The sequence below is a fragment of the Diprion similis genome, chromosome 8 (assembly GCF_021155765.1).
Source record: "Diprion similis isolate iyDipSimi1 chromosome 8, iyDipSimi1.1, whole genome shotgun sequence".
Taxonomy (NCBI): Eukaryota; Metazoa; Arthropoda; class Insecta; order Hymenoptera; family Diprionidae; genus Diprion; species Diprion similis.
In genome coordinates this window covers 7,852,966-7,872,308 of record NC_060112.1, presented here as the reverse complement: position 1 = coordinate 7,872,308, position 19,343 = coordinate 7,852,966, and the positions used below count along the sequence as shown (strand labels likewise).

The window sequence follows — 19,343 nt, the reverse complement described above, 5'->3', positions numbered from 1 at the left end:
ACTCTGAGAACGTTGAAGTGAATTACAGATAGCATCCCAACCCGGAACTGTCATCTGCTAGATTACGGGTAGAGTTCAAAGTTGGCTTGGGGTACCCGAGGACCCCAAAAATATATTCTACCTTTTTAAATTCAGTAACAGTTCAAATAAAAATGTATTTCCTGGCGAGTAGAATAAAAAGTAACAGGCATACTTGTCTGACGAAAGTAATCCTAAAATCCTCTGAATACTTACTTACAAAAGAATATGGTGGAATTAGCATTCAATTATACTGCATATAGGATCAGCGATGTATATTTTTCAGTTAGTAACAATTCGTTGAAATTCCAAATGAAATGATTAACTTTTGGACAGATCTTTCTAATTCCAAAAAGGTTTATCAAAAAAAATCAAGCACTTACCCGTAGCTCCAGCCTGGCATTCGCTAGAAATTGATTTCGCTCGCATTGCGGAAGCATCCTCAGCTGCGATACATTCACATAATGTCTGCCTCGCTTTCCCCGGACACTTTGCATGACCCGGAACAATGTTGAGAAAAATTAAAGTCGACTCTACAACCAGTTTTATTATACATATACATATATTATATATACACATAGATACACATGTAAAAAAATATACAGCGATTTTATATACCATCTATAATACAAAGGGACTAACTTATACATTATAGCGCAATATAATGTTTTTACGTATTAAAATAATGTAAAAAAAAAAATAGAGTCTAAAGTTACCACGTTCTTGCAATATGTCTATAACACACATCTATACATGTAAATGAAGGCTAGGAGTTTATTAATCGTTCACTGCTTTCCCGAGATAGGTAAGCAGGGATTAATTGTATAACCCGTAACGTGGCATAACGTAAGATTGGTCAATAGATCAACGTAGCCCAACGTAACGTAGCGCGATATTATCATTAAACTTAATCACTGTTCACGCGGCGCAATTAGTGTCTTTGCACGCATTTCATATTAAACGATAGACATCCTCGTCGTGTAGTTTATAAATAGGCGAAGTACGTCGAAGACGTAAGCATTTGATAATCATTTTTTACTTATATCGAATCACTTAGGGGAATAGCTCAGGCACCAATTGATAAATATAAAAATAGCACCGGGAAATTTTGATTTCTTCGAACTCTAAATTAAATATATATGTAATGGCACCTTGGCAATGATTTTAAAATCGATGGTTTCCGGTCTCGTAGAAGATTGTTATTTTCTTTAAATATTAAAAAAAAATTAACCGTAATAGCATGTAAATATGATTATTTTAAATTGCTGAATAATTGTATTTGGAGCGATGTGCCAATCCGAATATTTTTGTAAAAATAATTTTACGACCCTTGGAGACTTTAAAAAATAAATATTAAATAGGATTGTGAAAAATATAGTACATTCTGAACCGTTCCTGAGCATCATTTACCAGTGTTGATTGTTGCTCTCCAAAGATTTCGATCAGTTGAGTTAACTCTTCAGATCCTTTGTCTTCATTATCTCCCATATTTTCTTCTATTTCGGATTGTCGGAGGGTAGACCTTTGATTGCAAAAGCTCCGCGGAAGAAGGGCTTGAATATTTCCAAAACGTTCTGTGTTCTGCGGGCTGAATTCTGTGAAAATAAATCACAAATGTCTGATTGCCGATTATAGGCATAGGAAAAAGTATGTATATCCAAAAAAATCGCAATTTACATTTGCATGATTTATTCAGTTTCACCATTGGATGTGTTATAAATGAACTTGGATGGTTTTATTTAAAAATTATTAGCAATGCGCGACGAAGACACTTATATGGAAAGCAGATTTCAAAACCCCTTGGACTATTCCGCAATCCGTAATTAATTTGATCAGGGCAGCGATATTATATATATATCCTTTTCACGTCCTTGAGTCAGTAAAGAATTGAACGCTTTCCATTAATCAGTAACTCACATGCTCTAAGTACCCGAACACGCAAACCAAGTTAAGTACTGACAAGCCAATATTCTATTAAATTCAATACTGATTTTATTAAAGATGACGACTGATAAAGATTTAATTAGTCTGCTCTTCTCAAATTCTATACTTAGAAAATTGAACTTCCCATGCACACAAACCGAAAATTGATTTCTAATTTTTTCTGAAAAGTTCGCACTTTTCTTTCGGTGAAACTGAATTTTGTTGAAAGGAATGACAATGGACAATTTTTATTTCATTTCCGTTCTGCATTTCTTTTTGTTCATCATACGAGTATATTGTTTTTTAAACCTTCATCAACGTCAAAGTATAGGATTACATAATTTATTATTTGGAAACTTATTCCACCGTAGATATCATAAAAGAGTATTTTTTGGGTTAAATTAGACGAAGCTTGGAGAAAGAATGAGTGAATAAATTTTTATACTTTAGTATTTGGAAATACAAGGTTTCTTGTAAGAAAGTAAATTTTTTGAGTTGAAAACGTGTTTTTCGGACACTTGTTTGAAAAGTTCAGTTTTCGTCGCTTGCGGAGCGTGAGTAAAATGCTCCATTTCTAAACAGTGTGGTGAAACGACACTAGCGTAGGCGAACAACTGAAATGCACGATTCGACCAATAAAATTGACCTTCCAATATCTTACAGATCATGGACCTCTTATCAGGTAGATTAAGATTTGAGATTAGCAGAAGAATTGTAAACCTGAGCCGGATTGTTGGGTGAGAAATTGAATATATTCGACGAATAGCCTGTAGTGTTGAGAATTTCTGAACGCAGCATCCGACCTCTGCACCATACGTGGATGCAATAGGTGTGTAATCTAGGTGTTTGTCTACAGGCTATTCGATGCTGGGTTTCGTAACGGCAAGTGAAGGGACGCTGACATATTGGCAAACTGTGTTCTCGATTGAAACCACAAGAAAATATGTAATTGGTATAGTAAGTAAGCTATTCACCGTTATTACGCTGCTCAGCACCTTGCTGACGTTGGTAATGAGGGTGTATCCGCTACCGAAAACAGTCGGTGGAACATCCAGAGATACGTGAGTCCTGTCAAATTCGGGAATATCCTCGGTCGTCGTTGCGATGGTCTGGTTCAAGATAGAAAATGAATAAATGCGATTAGCTGAATTGGACTTGGGAAAAACGAAAGAAATAATTGAAGAAACGTTTCTAAATGTGAATTTCATCTCTCTGGCCTTCGTGGATGTAAAACTGGTTCGCAGGCAGTGCAACTATCCGGAATGCAACCTTCAGCTATCAGGTTTTACGTTTGATAGCCAAGCGTGACTCGAAATATATATCGATGTGGTGGATTAGCAACCATTAACCGTCTAAGTTGTTCAACTCGATTAACAACCCGCTCGCATTTGCCTAATGCGGAAATTTGCTTCTGCGCTGCGAAGTCAGTTTATTAGCCACTTGTTTTGAAATATTCTAGTCGCATCAAACTGGGTGTGCAGAAAGTGTGACAAGCAGGAATTTGTCGCATGGCGTCAGGAGTGATCTTACGCCACGATTGGGAACTGACTCGATTCTTTAATAATGTCAAATGAATGTATGTAAAAATTTGAAGCTATGTTTTCCGATAAATCTCCACAGCATAACAAGACGATTATATTATGAATTTTACTATGTTTTGAAGTTCATACTAAATAATGAAGATAAAAAAAAAAAATAAAATAAACGACAAGTTGAGAGTGACAATAAAATGCAATTTCACTGCAGTACCAAAGGATTAGAAAACGGAATTAAAGGATCAGGGAAAGAGAGCACATTATCCGTATCAAGTAGGCCAGGGTGATGAGAAATGAAATTCATATGTAGACAAAAATATTGAATGTGATTTTATTATTCTTGAGCGTCTAACAACGCTATTTACATCATTTACAGGATACGCAAGACGAGCTTGGAGCCTTGCGTATCAGGACTTAATATTTACAAGTCTCTTAAGGTTCGGTAGTATTTGATTATCAACTAAATAGAAATGGCCAGATTGGGAGTGGTGGGCGATTTATAGCGAAGGGCTGCTTTTATCTGCCGAGCTAAAAAAAAAAACAATTTCATACAATAGAATAAAAATTGAACAAGTGTAACGACTCTTCCCTCATTGATTAAATTTTTTTTTTTTTTAAAGAATTTTGAAAAGCGGTATTCCCTTCGACGTCAAGCAAGCCTATCGTGCACGCTGCGTTTGTATGACCTATTATACCCACGGTTACATTTCAACCACCACAACATTAGTTATAATCGTCTGCTGCAATATATTTCTAGTGAAACAAGTAGCTAAACTTGAATTCGGAAAGTTTAGGAATTACAAAATTAATTGGGGGGGGGGGGGGGGGGGGGGGGGGGGAATTTATCACCTTATAGGGCAGTGTGATAATTGATTTGAGTAAAATGACCGCATTATTGATATTATGAACCCGTTTTCCGAAGATGAATGACACAGTTGTTTATCAAACGTGAGGCAATCATTTATTCAGTCAAATGAAGCTCAATATGGCCAAAGTAAAAGTATTTCACGGCCGCTCTACTTTGGTTAAGCGTCATTATGTGCACCCAAAAATGATCATTTCCATCGTACATCAACCGGCAGGCCCGCCATGCTGAATCAATTTAATTGTAGAGCACGAGTAGGATTTGCATAATAAAATTGTATTGTGAAATTGGTAATTGCGAAACGAAATATAAAACGAAGAATAAAAAGTAAAAAAATGACCTTAGACGAAATCAAAGTAGAAAAATATGTAAAAGTAATGCACTCAACAAGTAGATATAGCTTTAACAATAAAAATTATAAATATAATCGCATCTCCGGGATGAACAATTTAGGCGTCGATTTTACACGTCGATACAGGCGTTTTGTTATTTCATTAGTTTGATTTCGCAAAATACGCCTGCGCCGATGACGAGTATAATTAAGGGTTAACCACGAAGCGGGGTTAGAGCCGACTGCAGTTTCAAATCATTCCAATAACTCAGTATGGTCCTCCTACCCCGCCGTTAACGTTGGCGAAGGCGCCGAGGTTCAGGCCACCACCGGTTGAGCCTCCTAAGCTGAGACCTGCTCCTGCACTTGCGTCACCGCCACTAGTTCCAACGCCGAAGTCAGTCGTGCCGCTTGAGGACCCTCCAGTGTCTCCACTTCCGCCGCTAAGTCCACCTAAAATACCTCCCAGACCGCCACTTCCGCTGCTGAGACTGGAGATCGTCGAGATCTTTGAGGACAAGATTCCTCCGAGACCACCACTCAGACCACCAAGGAGACCACCACCGGCTGAGCCTAAATTTTTAGTCAAATGGTTCACAGTCAACGGAAATCGGATGGTTGTTTTTAATCACGTGACACATGGACTTCTTCTCGAAGTGCTGATTACATCATCCAAAATTTGACAGACTCAAAGGTTTTCAAAGTATTGTTGATAAAAAATGATATTGAAGAAACGACTTGGCCCTAAAAGACTTCGTGATCACACGAAGGGTTAAAGGATCAAACGTGCAAGTAATGTCAGGATTTAAAAATGTACAGTCAAATATACCGACCATCCTGACTACCTCCTGATGAGAATGTGTTGACGAGAGAGCTGAGGGGGCCGATTTTGGATGCAACTGCATTTCCTATGCCGTTGCTAGCGGTTGAAAAGAATGCCGTGGCACCGGATATTAGAGGTCCGATGCTGGCTGTGCCAGCTTGGATCTTCTGAGATATCAGGTTACTGATAAATTGGCCGGTAGCTGATTGGGTGTTGTCAATGCCAAAAGCCGCATTCTTGGCTTTGTTTCCTTCGTCTAAGGCGGCCAGTGCGTTCGTCTTCGCGTCTAAGAAGGAGTCTAGTTTCTAAAACGAAAGAAGCATAACTCAAAAATGAACACCTGAGTTGTCGGAGACGGTAGAAATTAATGATTATTGAAGTAGAGCATAGGTCTCAACTAGGTCAATACTCCATGCACACATCTTCACAAATATTATCACAAATAGAATCGAGTGATTCTATAGTCACTGGATTAGTCCTGCTTAGAAAGTAGCCTTCACTCCTGCAGATGAAAAGTGGGTATTTTACGTAAATGTAAATGGAAGTCAACCGGAAATATGCTATTGGTTTGATATCATTGCTATCTGAAGGTTGGTGGCAATAATAATTTGGAATGTTTTTTACCCCGAAGACGAAGTTGATGATCCCATTCGTGGCACCCAGTTTGATGATTCCAATTTTCCTCTTATCCCTGTCTCCTCTCTCAGTGTCGGTGGCAGCATCTCCGTCAGCCTCGACCACATATACCTGCCGTGACACAATGCTCATATCAAGATGAAGAAGAATTAAGAGTAGACTCTAACGGCTATTTTGGTTTTTTGAGCTACACGTTTTAGGTGATGCTGATAGCTCAGTAACATTTAAGGCCGCTGATAATTATCATGAAAAACTTGAGATAATTAAAATCAAAGGAGCTGGACAAAAAACATTTCACCGTTTGGTTAAATTTATCACAAATAATGCACGTGAATGAGATTGAAATTCAGGATCAACTGTAGAATTTTAAACATTCACAAGTTTTCCTTAAACTTGTCCGAATGTTTTCGGTTCACCTGATAATGTTTACAACTATAATTTCAAGCTGAGTGACGAATATGTTTATCCGAGTTTGAAGAGAAAAGCTTTCGTTACAATAACGCGAGTGTCCTTGCTTCTTGCTAAATCTGAAGAACCCAACTGCTAGAACGAAATGAATAAATACGAAACGCGAGGCAAATAATTCATGAAATTCTTCTTAAGAGCCATAAGAATTCATCGGACAACATTTCGGCCAGTAGGTCCGTCTCTCTTGTGTAACTTTCATTCGCTCGAATAGCAACTGGACATGAGTGACGTAACTATATGTCCTCAAACGTGTAAATTCGACTAGTCAAGAAAGTTTTCGGTGATCAATTCTTAGAAATTTATTAATTTAAGTGGGAAGCTTGGAATATTGTGAAGTTCGTATTTAAGGGAAAAAAAATCAGCAATATATGTCAGGAAGAGATTACGGATGCAAAAATATGCAACATATTCGATTTCATATTCTACGATAATTCTTAACTAATCGTTTTCATTTCCAAATAAAAATTTTAACAGATCAATAAGAAAGATTAACTCCATTAAAAATGTTGAAACTAGCGTTGCGAACAAAAATTGTTTCGCGATTGACATCAACGATCCAACGGCATCATAACTACAACCTACCGCATGCACTAAAGTTCATTACTGTTCGTCAATCATAAGAAACAATATAATTACATCTATAATTTTTAAACATTCAATGAAGAAATGCCGCCGTCTAACGATAAATGAGAAATCGTAGAGCAACGGCTGCTGAATCGTTACGTAACAATTAACACACGGGAATGTATAATTCCTTTCGCACACATGCCTGTCAAACATGGGAAATAATTTGACTTAGACTTAACGAGGGGACGCGTGCTTGCCGGTGATATGTGTAAATTTTTATTCATACGTGGACATTCACGTGCTCCATGTGTGCCGACACATACAGGCACGTCTGCTTGTCTGACTGTTTCTCTATGCTTATCGGCTGGACCGTTCGTTCGACTACTTTCACTATCGAACTCATTCGGTTATCGTCAACGGTGGCTTAAGCTTACGTTTTTTCTCCAAAGATAGCAAATCTCTAAATCTCGCAAATACTTTCTGTGACAAACTACCTCAATATCAATTCGTCAATTCCATTTATTCTCGCTATAAATTTCTGTACAGCAAAACCTGCTGCACTATTAGCGGAGAGAGTGAAAGGATTCACAGAAACTTACGACGACGGAAACAGACTTGATCAGGCTAGTCTCTTTTGATAATCGTTGCGAAACTCTTTTGACTAAACGCCGGTTGAATATAAAAAAAAAAAAAAAAAATTCAACTCGACGCAGTCACGGCAACATTTAAATATGTAATCAACAGTAAAGATCATCGTTAAGAACTGAAACTTTACGAATTTATCATTACTTTGTTGGTATGCTCGGTTCAGAGCGCTTGAACTTGAAACTTCGACTCATTGTAGATCAGACTGTAATTGAACTACAATTTGATGGGTTGTACCAGGGTCACTAGCATCTACTACGATAGTTAAAAGCTCAAATTGATCGTAAAACTAAATTATCAGACACGTTATGGAATAGTATGAATACTCACTTCGTTGAGTGGATTCAGCTCATCAGCAGCTTGTCTCTTGACGGGACCGGCGTTGACAACCGCCACTGCCACGAGAAGCCCACACAACGTACAGGCTAGTTTCATTTTATTGGATTGATAATAAATTAAAGTATACCTGAAACACAAAGTCTGTAATTATTCAACGGCTCAGGATAATAACAGAGCAAGTGTGCGGTCGCCTACTTCAACTATCAAAGTAATTTTGCAATAGTCACAACTGCGTCCGAGGAGTGAAAGGATGTCCAAATCTTTTCGACTGGTCAAAAACATGGTACTGAACTCGTCAAACTAATTTTACATTTATTACACACAGCCGAAGAGAAATCGTGAAATTATTCAAACCTGAGTCAAGAGATATATGAAAACAGAAATCACGTGAGATCCTATCCAAATTGAAGAACCAATTCACGTTCTCGACAGAAAAAAAAAGGCAAACAATTTCTGTACAAACAAAAACGAATGAGGAAAACCTTTACGGCAATAAAATTTTCAACGTACGCGTTGCTGAACGAATATCATTAAAAAAAAAAAAGTGAACAAAAAGTACACCCGGAAACTCGTTAAAAAGATCCATTTTCTTTTACAATTAAAAAACACTGCCACACTGTAGGATTTATCACGACAGGAGTTAGGCAAATAGTATATCCTATTAATGGCTGTCAGAGTGATAATAACCTTGAGGTAAAGTAGCCCCTGGGACAGACGTTAGTAGTGACTTACCGTGTCGGTCGGCCGAGGGGATGCGTGCGTGTTTCGAGATGTGTTCCAGGCGGCGTGTAGGCCTCGTTTGAGAGACTCCAGAGAGGCGACTTCGATGTCTTGCGGTCAGCGAATGTAAGTATGGTAGTCTTGCTAGAGTCGGTCGCTTCGTAGGTGGGGTGCTTTCGACTGCAGCACCTCTTATATCCTATTCCACTATAAGCAATATTCGTACTAGAGGCTGCTCGGCGCAGAGCAGCGCTAATGTCGTTGTTTTAGGCGGCACGTATGCCCGGAGGAATTGAATAATGTGCCTCGGTGATTAGGCCGAGTTCCCAAATCCCTCGTTTTTCTTACCCAACTGTAAGACACAACCTAATCCCGTAAAAATTTGTCTGCCAAAAATATTTCACAATACCTGCTGCACGAACGTTACTCGTTACTCGACATTCTCTCGGCAACTGCATGCCGGAAAGATTGCAATTAAAATTAGAAACACGATATTAGATGCCGTAATGTAGTAGTAAATTCTGAAAATTATTCCCGGCAAATTTTTTTTTTTTTTTTCCTTTTTCTTATCTTCTTCTTTTTTTTATTCGTTTTCTTAATTGGTTTCTGTAACGATCTAGTTTGCGCAGCGTAAAATATCTCATTTCAATATGATCGAATGCCACTTATTCATAGTTTTGGTTGGGTGTATCACTATATGCCAGAATTATGGCCCAAATTAATATTTCGAACATCGAACCAGTCTACATCACTCCGTTACAATTACTCACTGTGTGGTTTCACAATTAAATGTTTCGTAATACTGTAAACGTAGTGCGTTGACTGGTCCGCATAAATTATACCAAGTTTGCAGATTGAAGCGGTTCGGCGTTAGGATTAATCTTGCAATTTGATTGGAGTGTGTAGGTTGGAAAAAAAAATACATGCGAAAACGCGAACGGAATCTAAAGAAGTAAAAGATACGTCGATCAATTTTAAAGCCTGCATGCAATGTGTTTAGAAACTGTGCCAATATTTGACAGAGTAAACGCGTTTACGTCACTGACAAATTGGTATCGAACAACGTTAACGAACACGATACTTCGGTCATCGATGTCATCGGATCAGTATGTTGCAAAGATGTGATATCGGGTATACAGTCAAATGAAAAAAGTTTTATAAAAACAATTAGAGTGAACATGCAGTGATTGAAGTCAATAAGGGTAAATTTTATTGAAACAATGAAAAAGAAACGTAGAAGAAATAATATAAAATACACGAATTTCAGCCTCCATTATTCATCACTTTAGAGCAAATATTTGATTACAAAATTTTTTTCAGTCAAATTTTCATTAATTGAAAACAACATTTTTTGCTGTAAAAAATGTGTGGATCATTTCTTTGGTTGCCCAATGGCTCTACGTAAAAACGTATAGATATTAGTTATTGGACGAAAGGGATGGCTTGTGTAAAAGGCAAGAAAAAAATTGCCCAAATCGAAGTCAAAAAAATAGTTCAAAAGGGTAGCCAATGGATTTTTAATTTCATCATTTCTTTGTAACACTGGCTGTAAATTTACGCTTGAGAAGAAACGAAAAATGTTGGATTCCTTCGAAGCGCGTTGTGTGTATCGCGTTTTATAAATCGGAGGTTATTTTAATTGCAAATAAATAACAGTCGTAGGTTCGTAGATTCATATCAGTGGCTCTAATTATCACCTTTCTCTTACGCAACGGTAAATCTCTCCGAATCGGGATACAGGATTCAATTTTACGTAACTTACAATTCACAGTAATTCTGCACATAGTTGCAAGCAAAGATATAAATCCTTATGAATTCAAACCGGTGGACGTGCCTCAATTCTAGTTACTTTTCAAGACTTACATGATACTCGCTTATTCAACAAATAGTAATAACAGTAATAATAATCGCTAAAAACAAAACAAAAAAAATGTTCAATTTTGATGTTTATTCATAGGAATAAACGGGACTTGTAGCAGTGGGTCGGTTCGGAGACGTGCTTCCGAATACAAATTGCTTCATATGAGATTCTGTCACCGTCATGAAGCCAGACTCGCAATCGCGCATTGTCCCTGATGTGGAATAATGAAAAGTTGGTTCGTTCCATCGGTGATTGAGCATTTTCGCACGTCCCGAACAATGACACTTATAATAATACTACGGCATTAAATGCGAATGCATATTTTTGTGCACAACGACCAACCCAAGCTGCTTGCAAGCTCGACTCATTCATTTGGTGAAGAATTACTCAGCGAAACGATCCTTCGAGCCAATCTACAGTGAATTTAATATTTGTATTAACATGCGTGTACCTTGCAGTGAAAGTACTTATGGCTTTTATTTCTCATGGACATTTCTATTTTTTATCCTACGATCCGAGTTAAGCAACTTGTTTTTGAATCAATCAACCTTTATTCAGCCGACGCATTCGCTACGTCATCAATCGCTATGAAGTAAAAATATCCTAATTTATTCGGTGTGGATTTCGGGAAGAGCCAATTGTTATCCTCACCGATAACATCTATAGTTAAGTAAGAATATTCTATCGGGACGCTTAAAATGAACTGTAGAATCATTAAACGGAAGTTTTTAGATATAATCAAAGAATCGTAATTGGTTATGCGGAGAGAAAAGTTTCGTGAAACAATGAATTTTGTAAATAACAAAGCTTGATAATTATCAGTATGTTATTTAGTACTTTCCGATCTTTAAATCAAATTTTATTTTTACACGTCTATTGCTTACACAATCAGTTGAATAATATTTATACATCGTTATAATTTTAATCAATTAACGGGTTTTGTACCGTCACATGTAAATACATGTAAATATTTCCTGTTAATACAGCTGATTTGCATTTTATTTTTAGACATCACAATGTGCTGAGAATTTCTTTATTCAATTTAAAGAATTTAATTGGATTGAAATATAAGAACAGTTTTCCTCTCTCGTTGTGCAAATACTAACGATACTCTGTAGCTACGAGAAACAATGGAATTGTGTCTGACCATAACTTTTACTCAACTCCAATTTCACTGAGCACAAAAAAAGAATTCTGAACACCATAGAAAATATTGATTTGTTGTACAGGAATTTACTAATTATTCATTAATCGTTTCTCGCGCTGAAACGACTTCAGCAGAGTTAAAGACTTTTTTATTTACGGCCGGTGGAGAATCTGATTTCGTAAAATATGAAAAATGAAAAAATAATCACGACGAAATATTCATATTTTTAGCATGTATATGATTTTAATGATCCGGTACGAAATCAAATCTGACGTTCCTCTAACAGCTGCTAGTATTTTAATGAGCTTAGATGTAATTACAAAATGTAGAAACGCTTGGTCGATTTTTAATGACAATCTCACTCGTATTGGATTAATTTTTTATCGATGAAACCTCATCGAAACAAAACGTGAAAAGTCGCGGGTTTCCAGGATTTTCAAATTTTCGGACGATTGAATTCTCGCCGTGTGAATTCCTTTCGAAATTTCATTCGTTGTGAGAAGTACATACATCGATTGGAGAAATTGAGAAATAAATATAAACCGTATGTGGACTGCATGCCGGATGTGGTCATGTGAGGTGGCGCCTCGTGGGGAAATTTCGCGTACTAAAGTTGTACAATCCAGTGAAAAAACTGATGAAAGAGAAGCAAAGTCAAAATTCATTCGTTGGTTTCAGAAGAATCACATAATCATTTAGATTTTTTCATATTTAAATAGTAATCTTTGGCAAATTTCGAAAAATCAGATATTGTTCCATAATTTGTCAGTGGATTCCCCACGAATTTCCGCAAAAACGAATTCTGACGAAATTGCAATTTTTAACAGTGTCACACAATTTTATAATACAAAGTGTTTTGGTGATTATCTATAGAGACTTGCCAGGATTGTAAAAAAAGACATTTAATAATGCCATTAAACATTAAGTAACTGCTTCCGAATGTTCGGTTCATGATGTTTTTTTCAGTTAGTCAAACTTGTCCTGAACTAATATTATGCCCATCATATCAATCGAGGACGCTTCAAAATCAATCGATTATCAACAGATTTTTACTGCCCGTCTTTCTATCGAGATTTCTCGTGTGACTGTACGATGGATTGATCCTTAATGAGAAGCTTTCGCGATGCTCTTTTCGGAACGTGAAGCCACGTGAATGAGCATATATAATATACTTCTCGTAACTCTCTAGCGATACGATGATCTCTAGAAACTTGAAACACACCTCACGTTATGCAAGAATGTGCGGGTTTGCAGGTGTGGAAGCTAGATTCAGCAAACTATCATAACGAACGACTAGTGAACTGGATTGGCTTCACTTTCTTCTAGGACCATGTTTCACAATTATAAAATCTCTGTATAATCCGGAATTCGCCTCATTTCGCACGGGTTGCATTTATCAAGTTATTAAGTTTCTCAATACCAAGTTTCGATAGAACGAAACGATAATCAGAGAAACATGCTTGTTGTAACGATTTATATTCGCTCGTCTCCTTAAGACTCATCCTCCTTTCTCTGCTAGGCGTTTTTCGATATAAGACGGGCTGCGATCTACGAGGTGATCATATGATCGAGTGAAACTCGAGATTTAGTGAAATGTCTAAAGCAACTTAGTTGAATCTACCAGAGGATATTCTCTCAAACACTTTGACAATATCATGAAAATGTATAAATTCATTAAATTGATTTAATTAACATGGAGATTTCGTCTTTATAAATATATTTAATTCAATTAAATTTTCTTGCAATTTTGAAACAATTATTTCGATAACTTTGGCATTTATAAAAAAGATAATTTTCCACAATATGCGACTACAAATTGATTTTTTTTTAAAAGGCAAAAAGTTTTCTCCGAGTGTAAGAATGTCACGTGTGTAACGGTCATAATATATAATTCTAATAAAATGAGATCTAAATATCATGCGAAAACTTTTTTATCTGGATACAGTTCCCAACACTCTATATCATTTTTTATTTAATGTCGAGAAACACAATCTTAACAACATCACGTTTACGATAAAATTTCTAATATCGTCGAAGCTCATTTTGTAACTTTGGTCTCATTCATAATTAGTCAATAAATAAGTCATTTATCACACCCGTATTTGCATCCCTGACATTTCTAACCCAATGTCATTTGACGGCGAAAGCTGATATGCCACGATTTTTCGATGTAAGCACAGATTTAAACATCATAATTTCTCAGAGTTTGAAACGACTTCATTATTTTAACGAGACAAAAGTTTGAAACAGACCCTGCTCAGTTCGTCGGTTTTTCAACAATCCCACAACCCTCTATTAAACACACTCGTAATAGTGGAGTTGGCTCAACTGTAATTTTATGTTTGAAAGTAAAAGTAAATTCGGATTAATGCTGGCCCAAATATGCGAGTTGAATTAAAACAAAAAATATGGAGCTAATGAATATTCATGAAATGGGAACAGACCACGATAGGATTTACACATTCTACAGTTTAGCAATTTCTCAGATTTCCATGCGTGATGCAATGGGTAAAGAAACGTTGAAAGTGGAGAATTCTGAAATATTTTTACTCCAACTTTTCTGAGATGCGCACAGAACAGAAGAGAGTTTCTCAAAATGAAGGAAATCCGTACGATGATACATGACATCAGAAAAAGAACATTCCAGACATTTCGATGAGAATGTTCAATGATGCTTGTTCTAAGAGAGAAAGGTGAAGAAAGTCTCTATGAGAATAAACTATTAACAAGATCGTAGTGTAACAGCGGATGCACTTAGTTAGTCTCGGAACTTAACCAGCGCAAGTTTCATTAAAGACTTATGACCGAAATAATGCTACATCAAGCGTTGATCCAGTTCTTAGTAATTATTTTGTGCCGCTGTTAAAAGCCTACGCTAATTAATCCCTTGAGCAGTGTGCTGAAAACTGGGCCAGATTAGCCATGTCTAAATATCCATCCTGCAGTAAAGTACCTACCTGCGACGGAGTTTCCGTCTGATGAAACTACATGATTGATTGTGAGATCGGAAACCAGATACTGTAATTACAACACTACTGCCCTAAGCGAAAAATTTTTTTTTCAGCAAACGATGTTTTGAAAGTAATTCTGTTGTTGAAAATATACTTTGACCTTCAAGGACAATGTCCAAAAGTCCACAAAATCTGACCTTCCCTCAATGCAGTCTTTAACTCGAGAAACTGCCTTCTAATTTTATCACAGGTATTGAGTCACATGTCAATTTTATTTTGGTTCAAAGTGTAGATCGCTTATTGGAACAAAATTTACTATTTCGCAAACGAGGTCTGACATGTTCTACGAAATATTTCACAGCCTGTGGTTGATCGGGTTAACTTCAGTTAGCGAGTTAACCTCATTCCATACCGACAAATAATAATGCCAAGGGTGTTTCCGAGTAAGCACCACATTTTATTGGAATATAAACAAGGTACCTGCTTCACACCAGTGTCTTGGATGCTGAAATCCATTCATCGCCCAATGGATGATTGTGTGTCAAGAGATTTTCCCCACACCGTTCTAATATTTCACTGTCTAACCGAAATTTTGAATATGAAATTTTAATTTTGTCAATTGAACGACTAGCCAATCACGTACAGCTCCAGAGAAAATGTTAATTTGACCACCATTGAGAAGAAGGTTCTCTTTAAGTGTTGTATCCACTATTTGATACTGGTTCCAAGATATTTTGTTACCTATATTACGAGTGAAAATTAATGAGAATCAATCATTGGTAATTACTACAGAAATTTTTCAACTTCGACATCGTTTTCTGCGACGTGATTGATTTTGACTTATGCTCTGTGTAATCATACAATTTTTGTCTCATCGTCAGAACATATATTCTGTTTCGTGTAAAATATGGAAACGTTTTTATGAGAGTTGAAATTCAATTTTTTAGCCAAATTTTCAGTTGTTCATAATACAAAAACATTGTTACAGCTAATTATCTGAGATAGCTTAATTACACGATAAACCATGTCAAGAGTACATGCAAATGGCTTAATGAAAGAAATGTAATAATTCTGAAATTGCTAAGCTAAACGCATGTAATAAGTTTAGACCATTATCAAAAATATTGTACATAAAATCATTGGGTTGCGAAATTTCTTCAACTGTTTCGGGTAAATCCAACTCGATGAAATAACATCTACTTTCCTAATTATTATGTACGCAATAGATGTTGTAATGGGTGACTGTATTTTTATAGCGGATGGGCGTATGGCAATATACAGTAAAGACTGGTTGAGAAATTTTTTATGAGTTTCTTCAACTTATCATTCGAGTGTGAAACATCACGGAAATTGATTCATAACCTAAAGCAATCGCTCGTCGTATCTGATAACTGTCTAATGTCGAGTGTCACAGTGTAGAAATGGTATTTGCAGTATTTTAACACTGAAACCAAATTCACCAAGAATTCCATTCGTCCAACCGATATTCGAATCTAAATATTAAAACACGGTATATTTTTGTCAAATTAGAAACCAACAATTCTACTGTACATCGAGTCTGTAAGCTTCATTTTTTGTCAAATGCACTTTGTTAAAATGAAATGATCGTCAGTTTGTACTTTTATTGGAGAGAAGCAAATTTAGTGAAATATTGTATTGATCTGTGTAGAGTTTTCTCCGCATCGTTGAGTTAGAAAATGCATCTTGATTCAATCATTTAAAGAATTAAGTTTCGCGGATTCAGGACTGAAGGATTCGAATGTTAATGTGTCAGATCTTGTCAATGCTTCGTTTGGAGGATGCTATAGTCAGTCTTGATCGACGGTATAATTGTGCGAAATCTTGTGAATCACTTTGAAATGTGTTAATTCGTTTTATTTATAACGAATAAATTCTAGTTACCACCCAAACTTCATTGAAATCGAGAAACATTGACTTATTTTGCACCGTGAAGTGTGGGAATAGCATTTATGTTGACTACAATCTTGACCTAGGCAACACTGACACTAAAACCCTTAGTCAGCATTTTTAAGTAATCACATTCTTTGCTAGTCGATGAAAATCAAACATTCATGGGAAAAAACTGTGGTAAACTACTTTTTTTGAATTAGAAAAAAAAGATAAACTAAAAAAAAGATATTAGTAAAATGTTTTATGATAACTCTTTTCTTATTTCAAGACTATGTAAGTCTAAATAACCAATTGTCATCAAATACGTGAGGATCTATTTCGTCTGATGTGGTAATTAATTTGTGTGCTTGTTTTGAAACGATGCTGATATACTTGAGTGAATTGCTCATGATTACAGGTTTTTGAATTATTTTTCAACGGAGCAATGAAATAGAATTTGCTCTCACCAATTAATAATTCAGATGCCTTGGAACGGAGCTTGCTATTTATATTAATTATAGTCTGCGAGGTGTTCACTATTTTTCACCACTTTACTGATAAGGCAACGAGTATTATCAAACATCCATCGATTTATATAGCAAATGCTATTTCATTACTTCGTTAGTGTGTGAATTTCAGAAGGGAAATCTATCTTATAATTCCGATTAAGCCGATTAATCCGAACACTCATATCAAGCCATTTAGGAGACTGAATATTAGTATTCTAACAGGATCCGTAAAGAAATATCATAAACGCCACGTGCCAAGCAATGTTCACGTTTCGCAAAAAATAATTCTGCCCGGTTGGAACTGGAAAATTGGCACCAACAAACAAATACTTTGGTATTTTGCACAGATGATGATTCTCATAACCCGTAGCAATCAAGTTCTGACTTAACATACACAAATCAACATTCCAGATGATTAATTAACTTAAACAAGAATGTTACGTCAAGATCTATAAAGTTCTTGAAGGTAGGTTCTCGGACATCGAAAACCATGAAAATGAATATCTGAATATCAAAGTCATAAAAAATTTCGCAGTCATCGTAGTTTTATAGAAAATAAAATTTACTATAAAAATTATGATCTGATCAATAACTCTTTTAATATGATTGCCAATGTGATTGCTGATTTCAAATTAGCATTTCTTACTTGTGATGCTAATTTCTGCGTTGAATTTTTATAGCATAAATCGAGGTTATTTCTGATATACTGATTTGACGAAAAATAATGAATATAGAATTCAATACAGGGAATATACGTGACGCCTGCGAAATAATTACTAGTCTGATTGCACTTTGTACAGCGACTTCTGATGTCTATGCAATTACGACAACTGAGGTGGACTTTGTATCAATTTTCTCGACGAAATTCTCTACCATTCGAGATTATAGAAGAAAAATACTCTGTATGATTACTATTGCTATTATACATATTTATAATGCATTAGTGTGCAGAGCGTGCATGCTCTGGACCCGAGCAGAGATATTTTTTGCAGACGCATAACAAATCGCAAAGTGGAACATTGCCTTATACATATAGAAATATTCAAGTTGCAAATAAGAAACGTGCAAATGCATATGCATGCGACATTCAATATTTTTTATCAACCATTCCACGCACATTTTATTTACAGAGTATACGTGTCCATGCTTCTGCTGTGAGAATCAAGATCCAATTTTTTCTATCATGCGTCAGATGGAGCTAATTGACAATCGTCACTGTCTCGCCCGAATAAGTTTTCACCCGGAGAAAGGATTGGCGCGACCTAATTTCATCCTCAGAAACCTGTTCGAACTATCGACTCAATTTCGTCTCCTAGTATAATATAGACAGAGAAAGTGATCATCATTCTGCATGATTGAACTGCTCACTTGCTAATCATCCATGCCTGCAAACCACCTTACGTCAAGAGTATACGAATATCAAAAGCAACAGTAATGAGAAGCAAAAACGTCATCCAGCAGGATTTGTAAGATTGTGTTTGTGCTCTAGCTTGATAACAATAACAAAGGTAATAAAAGGTCGCATGCTCACCGAGTTTGGGTCGGTGAGCTTCCTTCCCACTCCTCGAACCATGAACACGTTTCCCGATAGGATCTTTGCTTCTGGCTACAGTACCACCACTCCACTCCACTCCACTCCACTCGAATTTACTTGACACCGTCTACACTTTGGTTGAAATCACGAGAGCGATGTTGGAGGCGATTAAATCACTTCTAAACACCTCACGCAGAGATCAGCAGACAGCAGCCCGGCTTACCTTTGGCGTCTCACAATCAGTACCGTACTGCACCACCTTACTGGACCGTTTCTCCTTGGCTCGGGTCCTTTTCAGGCGAGCATTTCACTGACCTACGTCTCGGCAACCAGAATGCCGACGATTGGTAGACGATCTGGCAGCAATACTCGTGCCTTCTTGGTCTGCTGACTGTTTCTCGATACCGTTTATGTCTCTTTCAGTCTTTACCTGTGGCGCAGATGACACTCACTGTTAGACTGCTAGGCGTAACAGTCTGCTGGGAACCAACACGCCCACTGTCAAGACTAATTTCTCCTTGTGCCTCGCGACTTGAATCTGTAAGTAAGCTGGCTTGCTCGCGTGTCTTTTGCCTCGCGCA

General features: G+C 36.7%; 1 protein-coding gene across 1 annotated transcript; it reads right to left on the bottom strand.

Moving 5' to 3' along the window:
• Positions 1-1,338: 1,338 nt before the first annotated feature.
• LOC124409331 (keratin, type I cytoskeletal 10) lies at positions 1,339-18,957 on the bottom strand. Its single transcript, XM_046886884.1, has 8 exons — positions 18,760-18,957; positions 8,883-9,077; positions 8,142-8,277; positions 6,120-6,242; positions 5,506-5,800; positions 4,959-5,245; positions 2,916-3,050; positions 1,339-1,613 (listed from the first exon to the last, which is right to left on the bottom strand). The coding sequence occupies exons 3-8, from the start codon at positions 8,244-8,246 to the stop codon at positions 1,515-1,517; spliced, it is 1,044 nt and encodes a 347-aa protein (XP_046742840.1). The 5' UTR covers positions 8,247-8,277; positions 8,883-9,077; positions 18,760-18,957; the 3' UTR covers positions 1,339-1,514.
• Between the last annotated feature and the right edge of the window lie 386 nt (positions 18,958-19,343).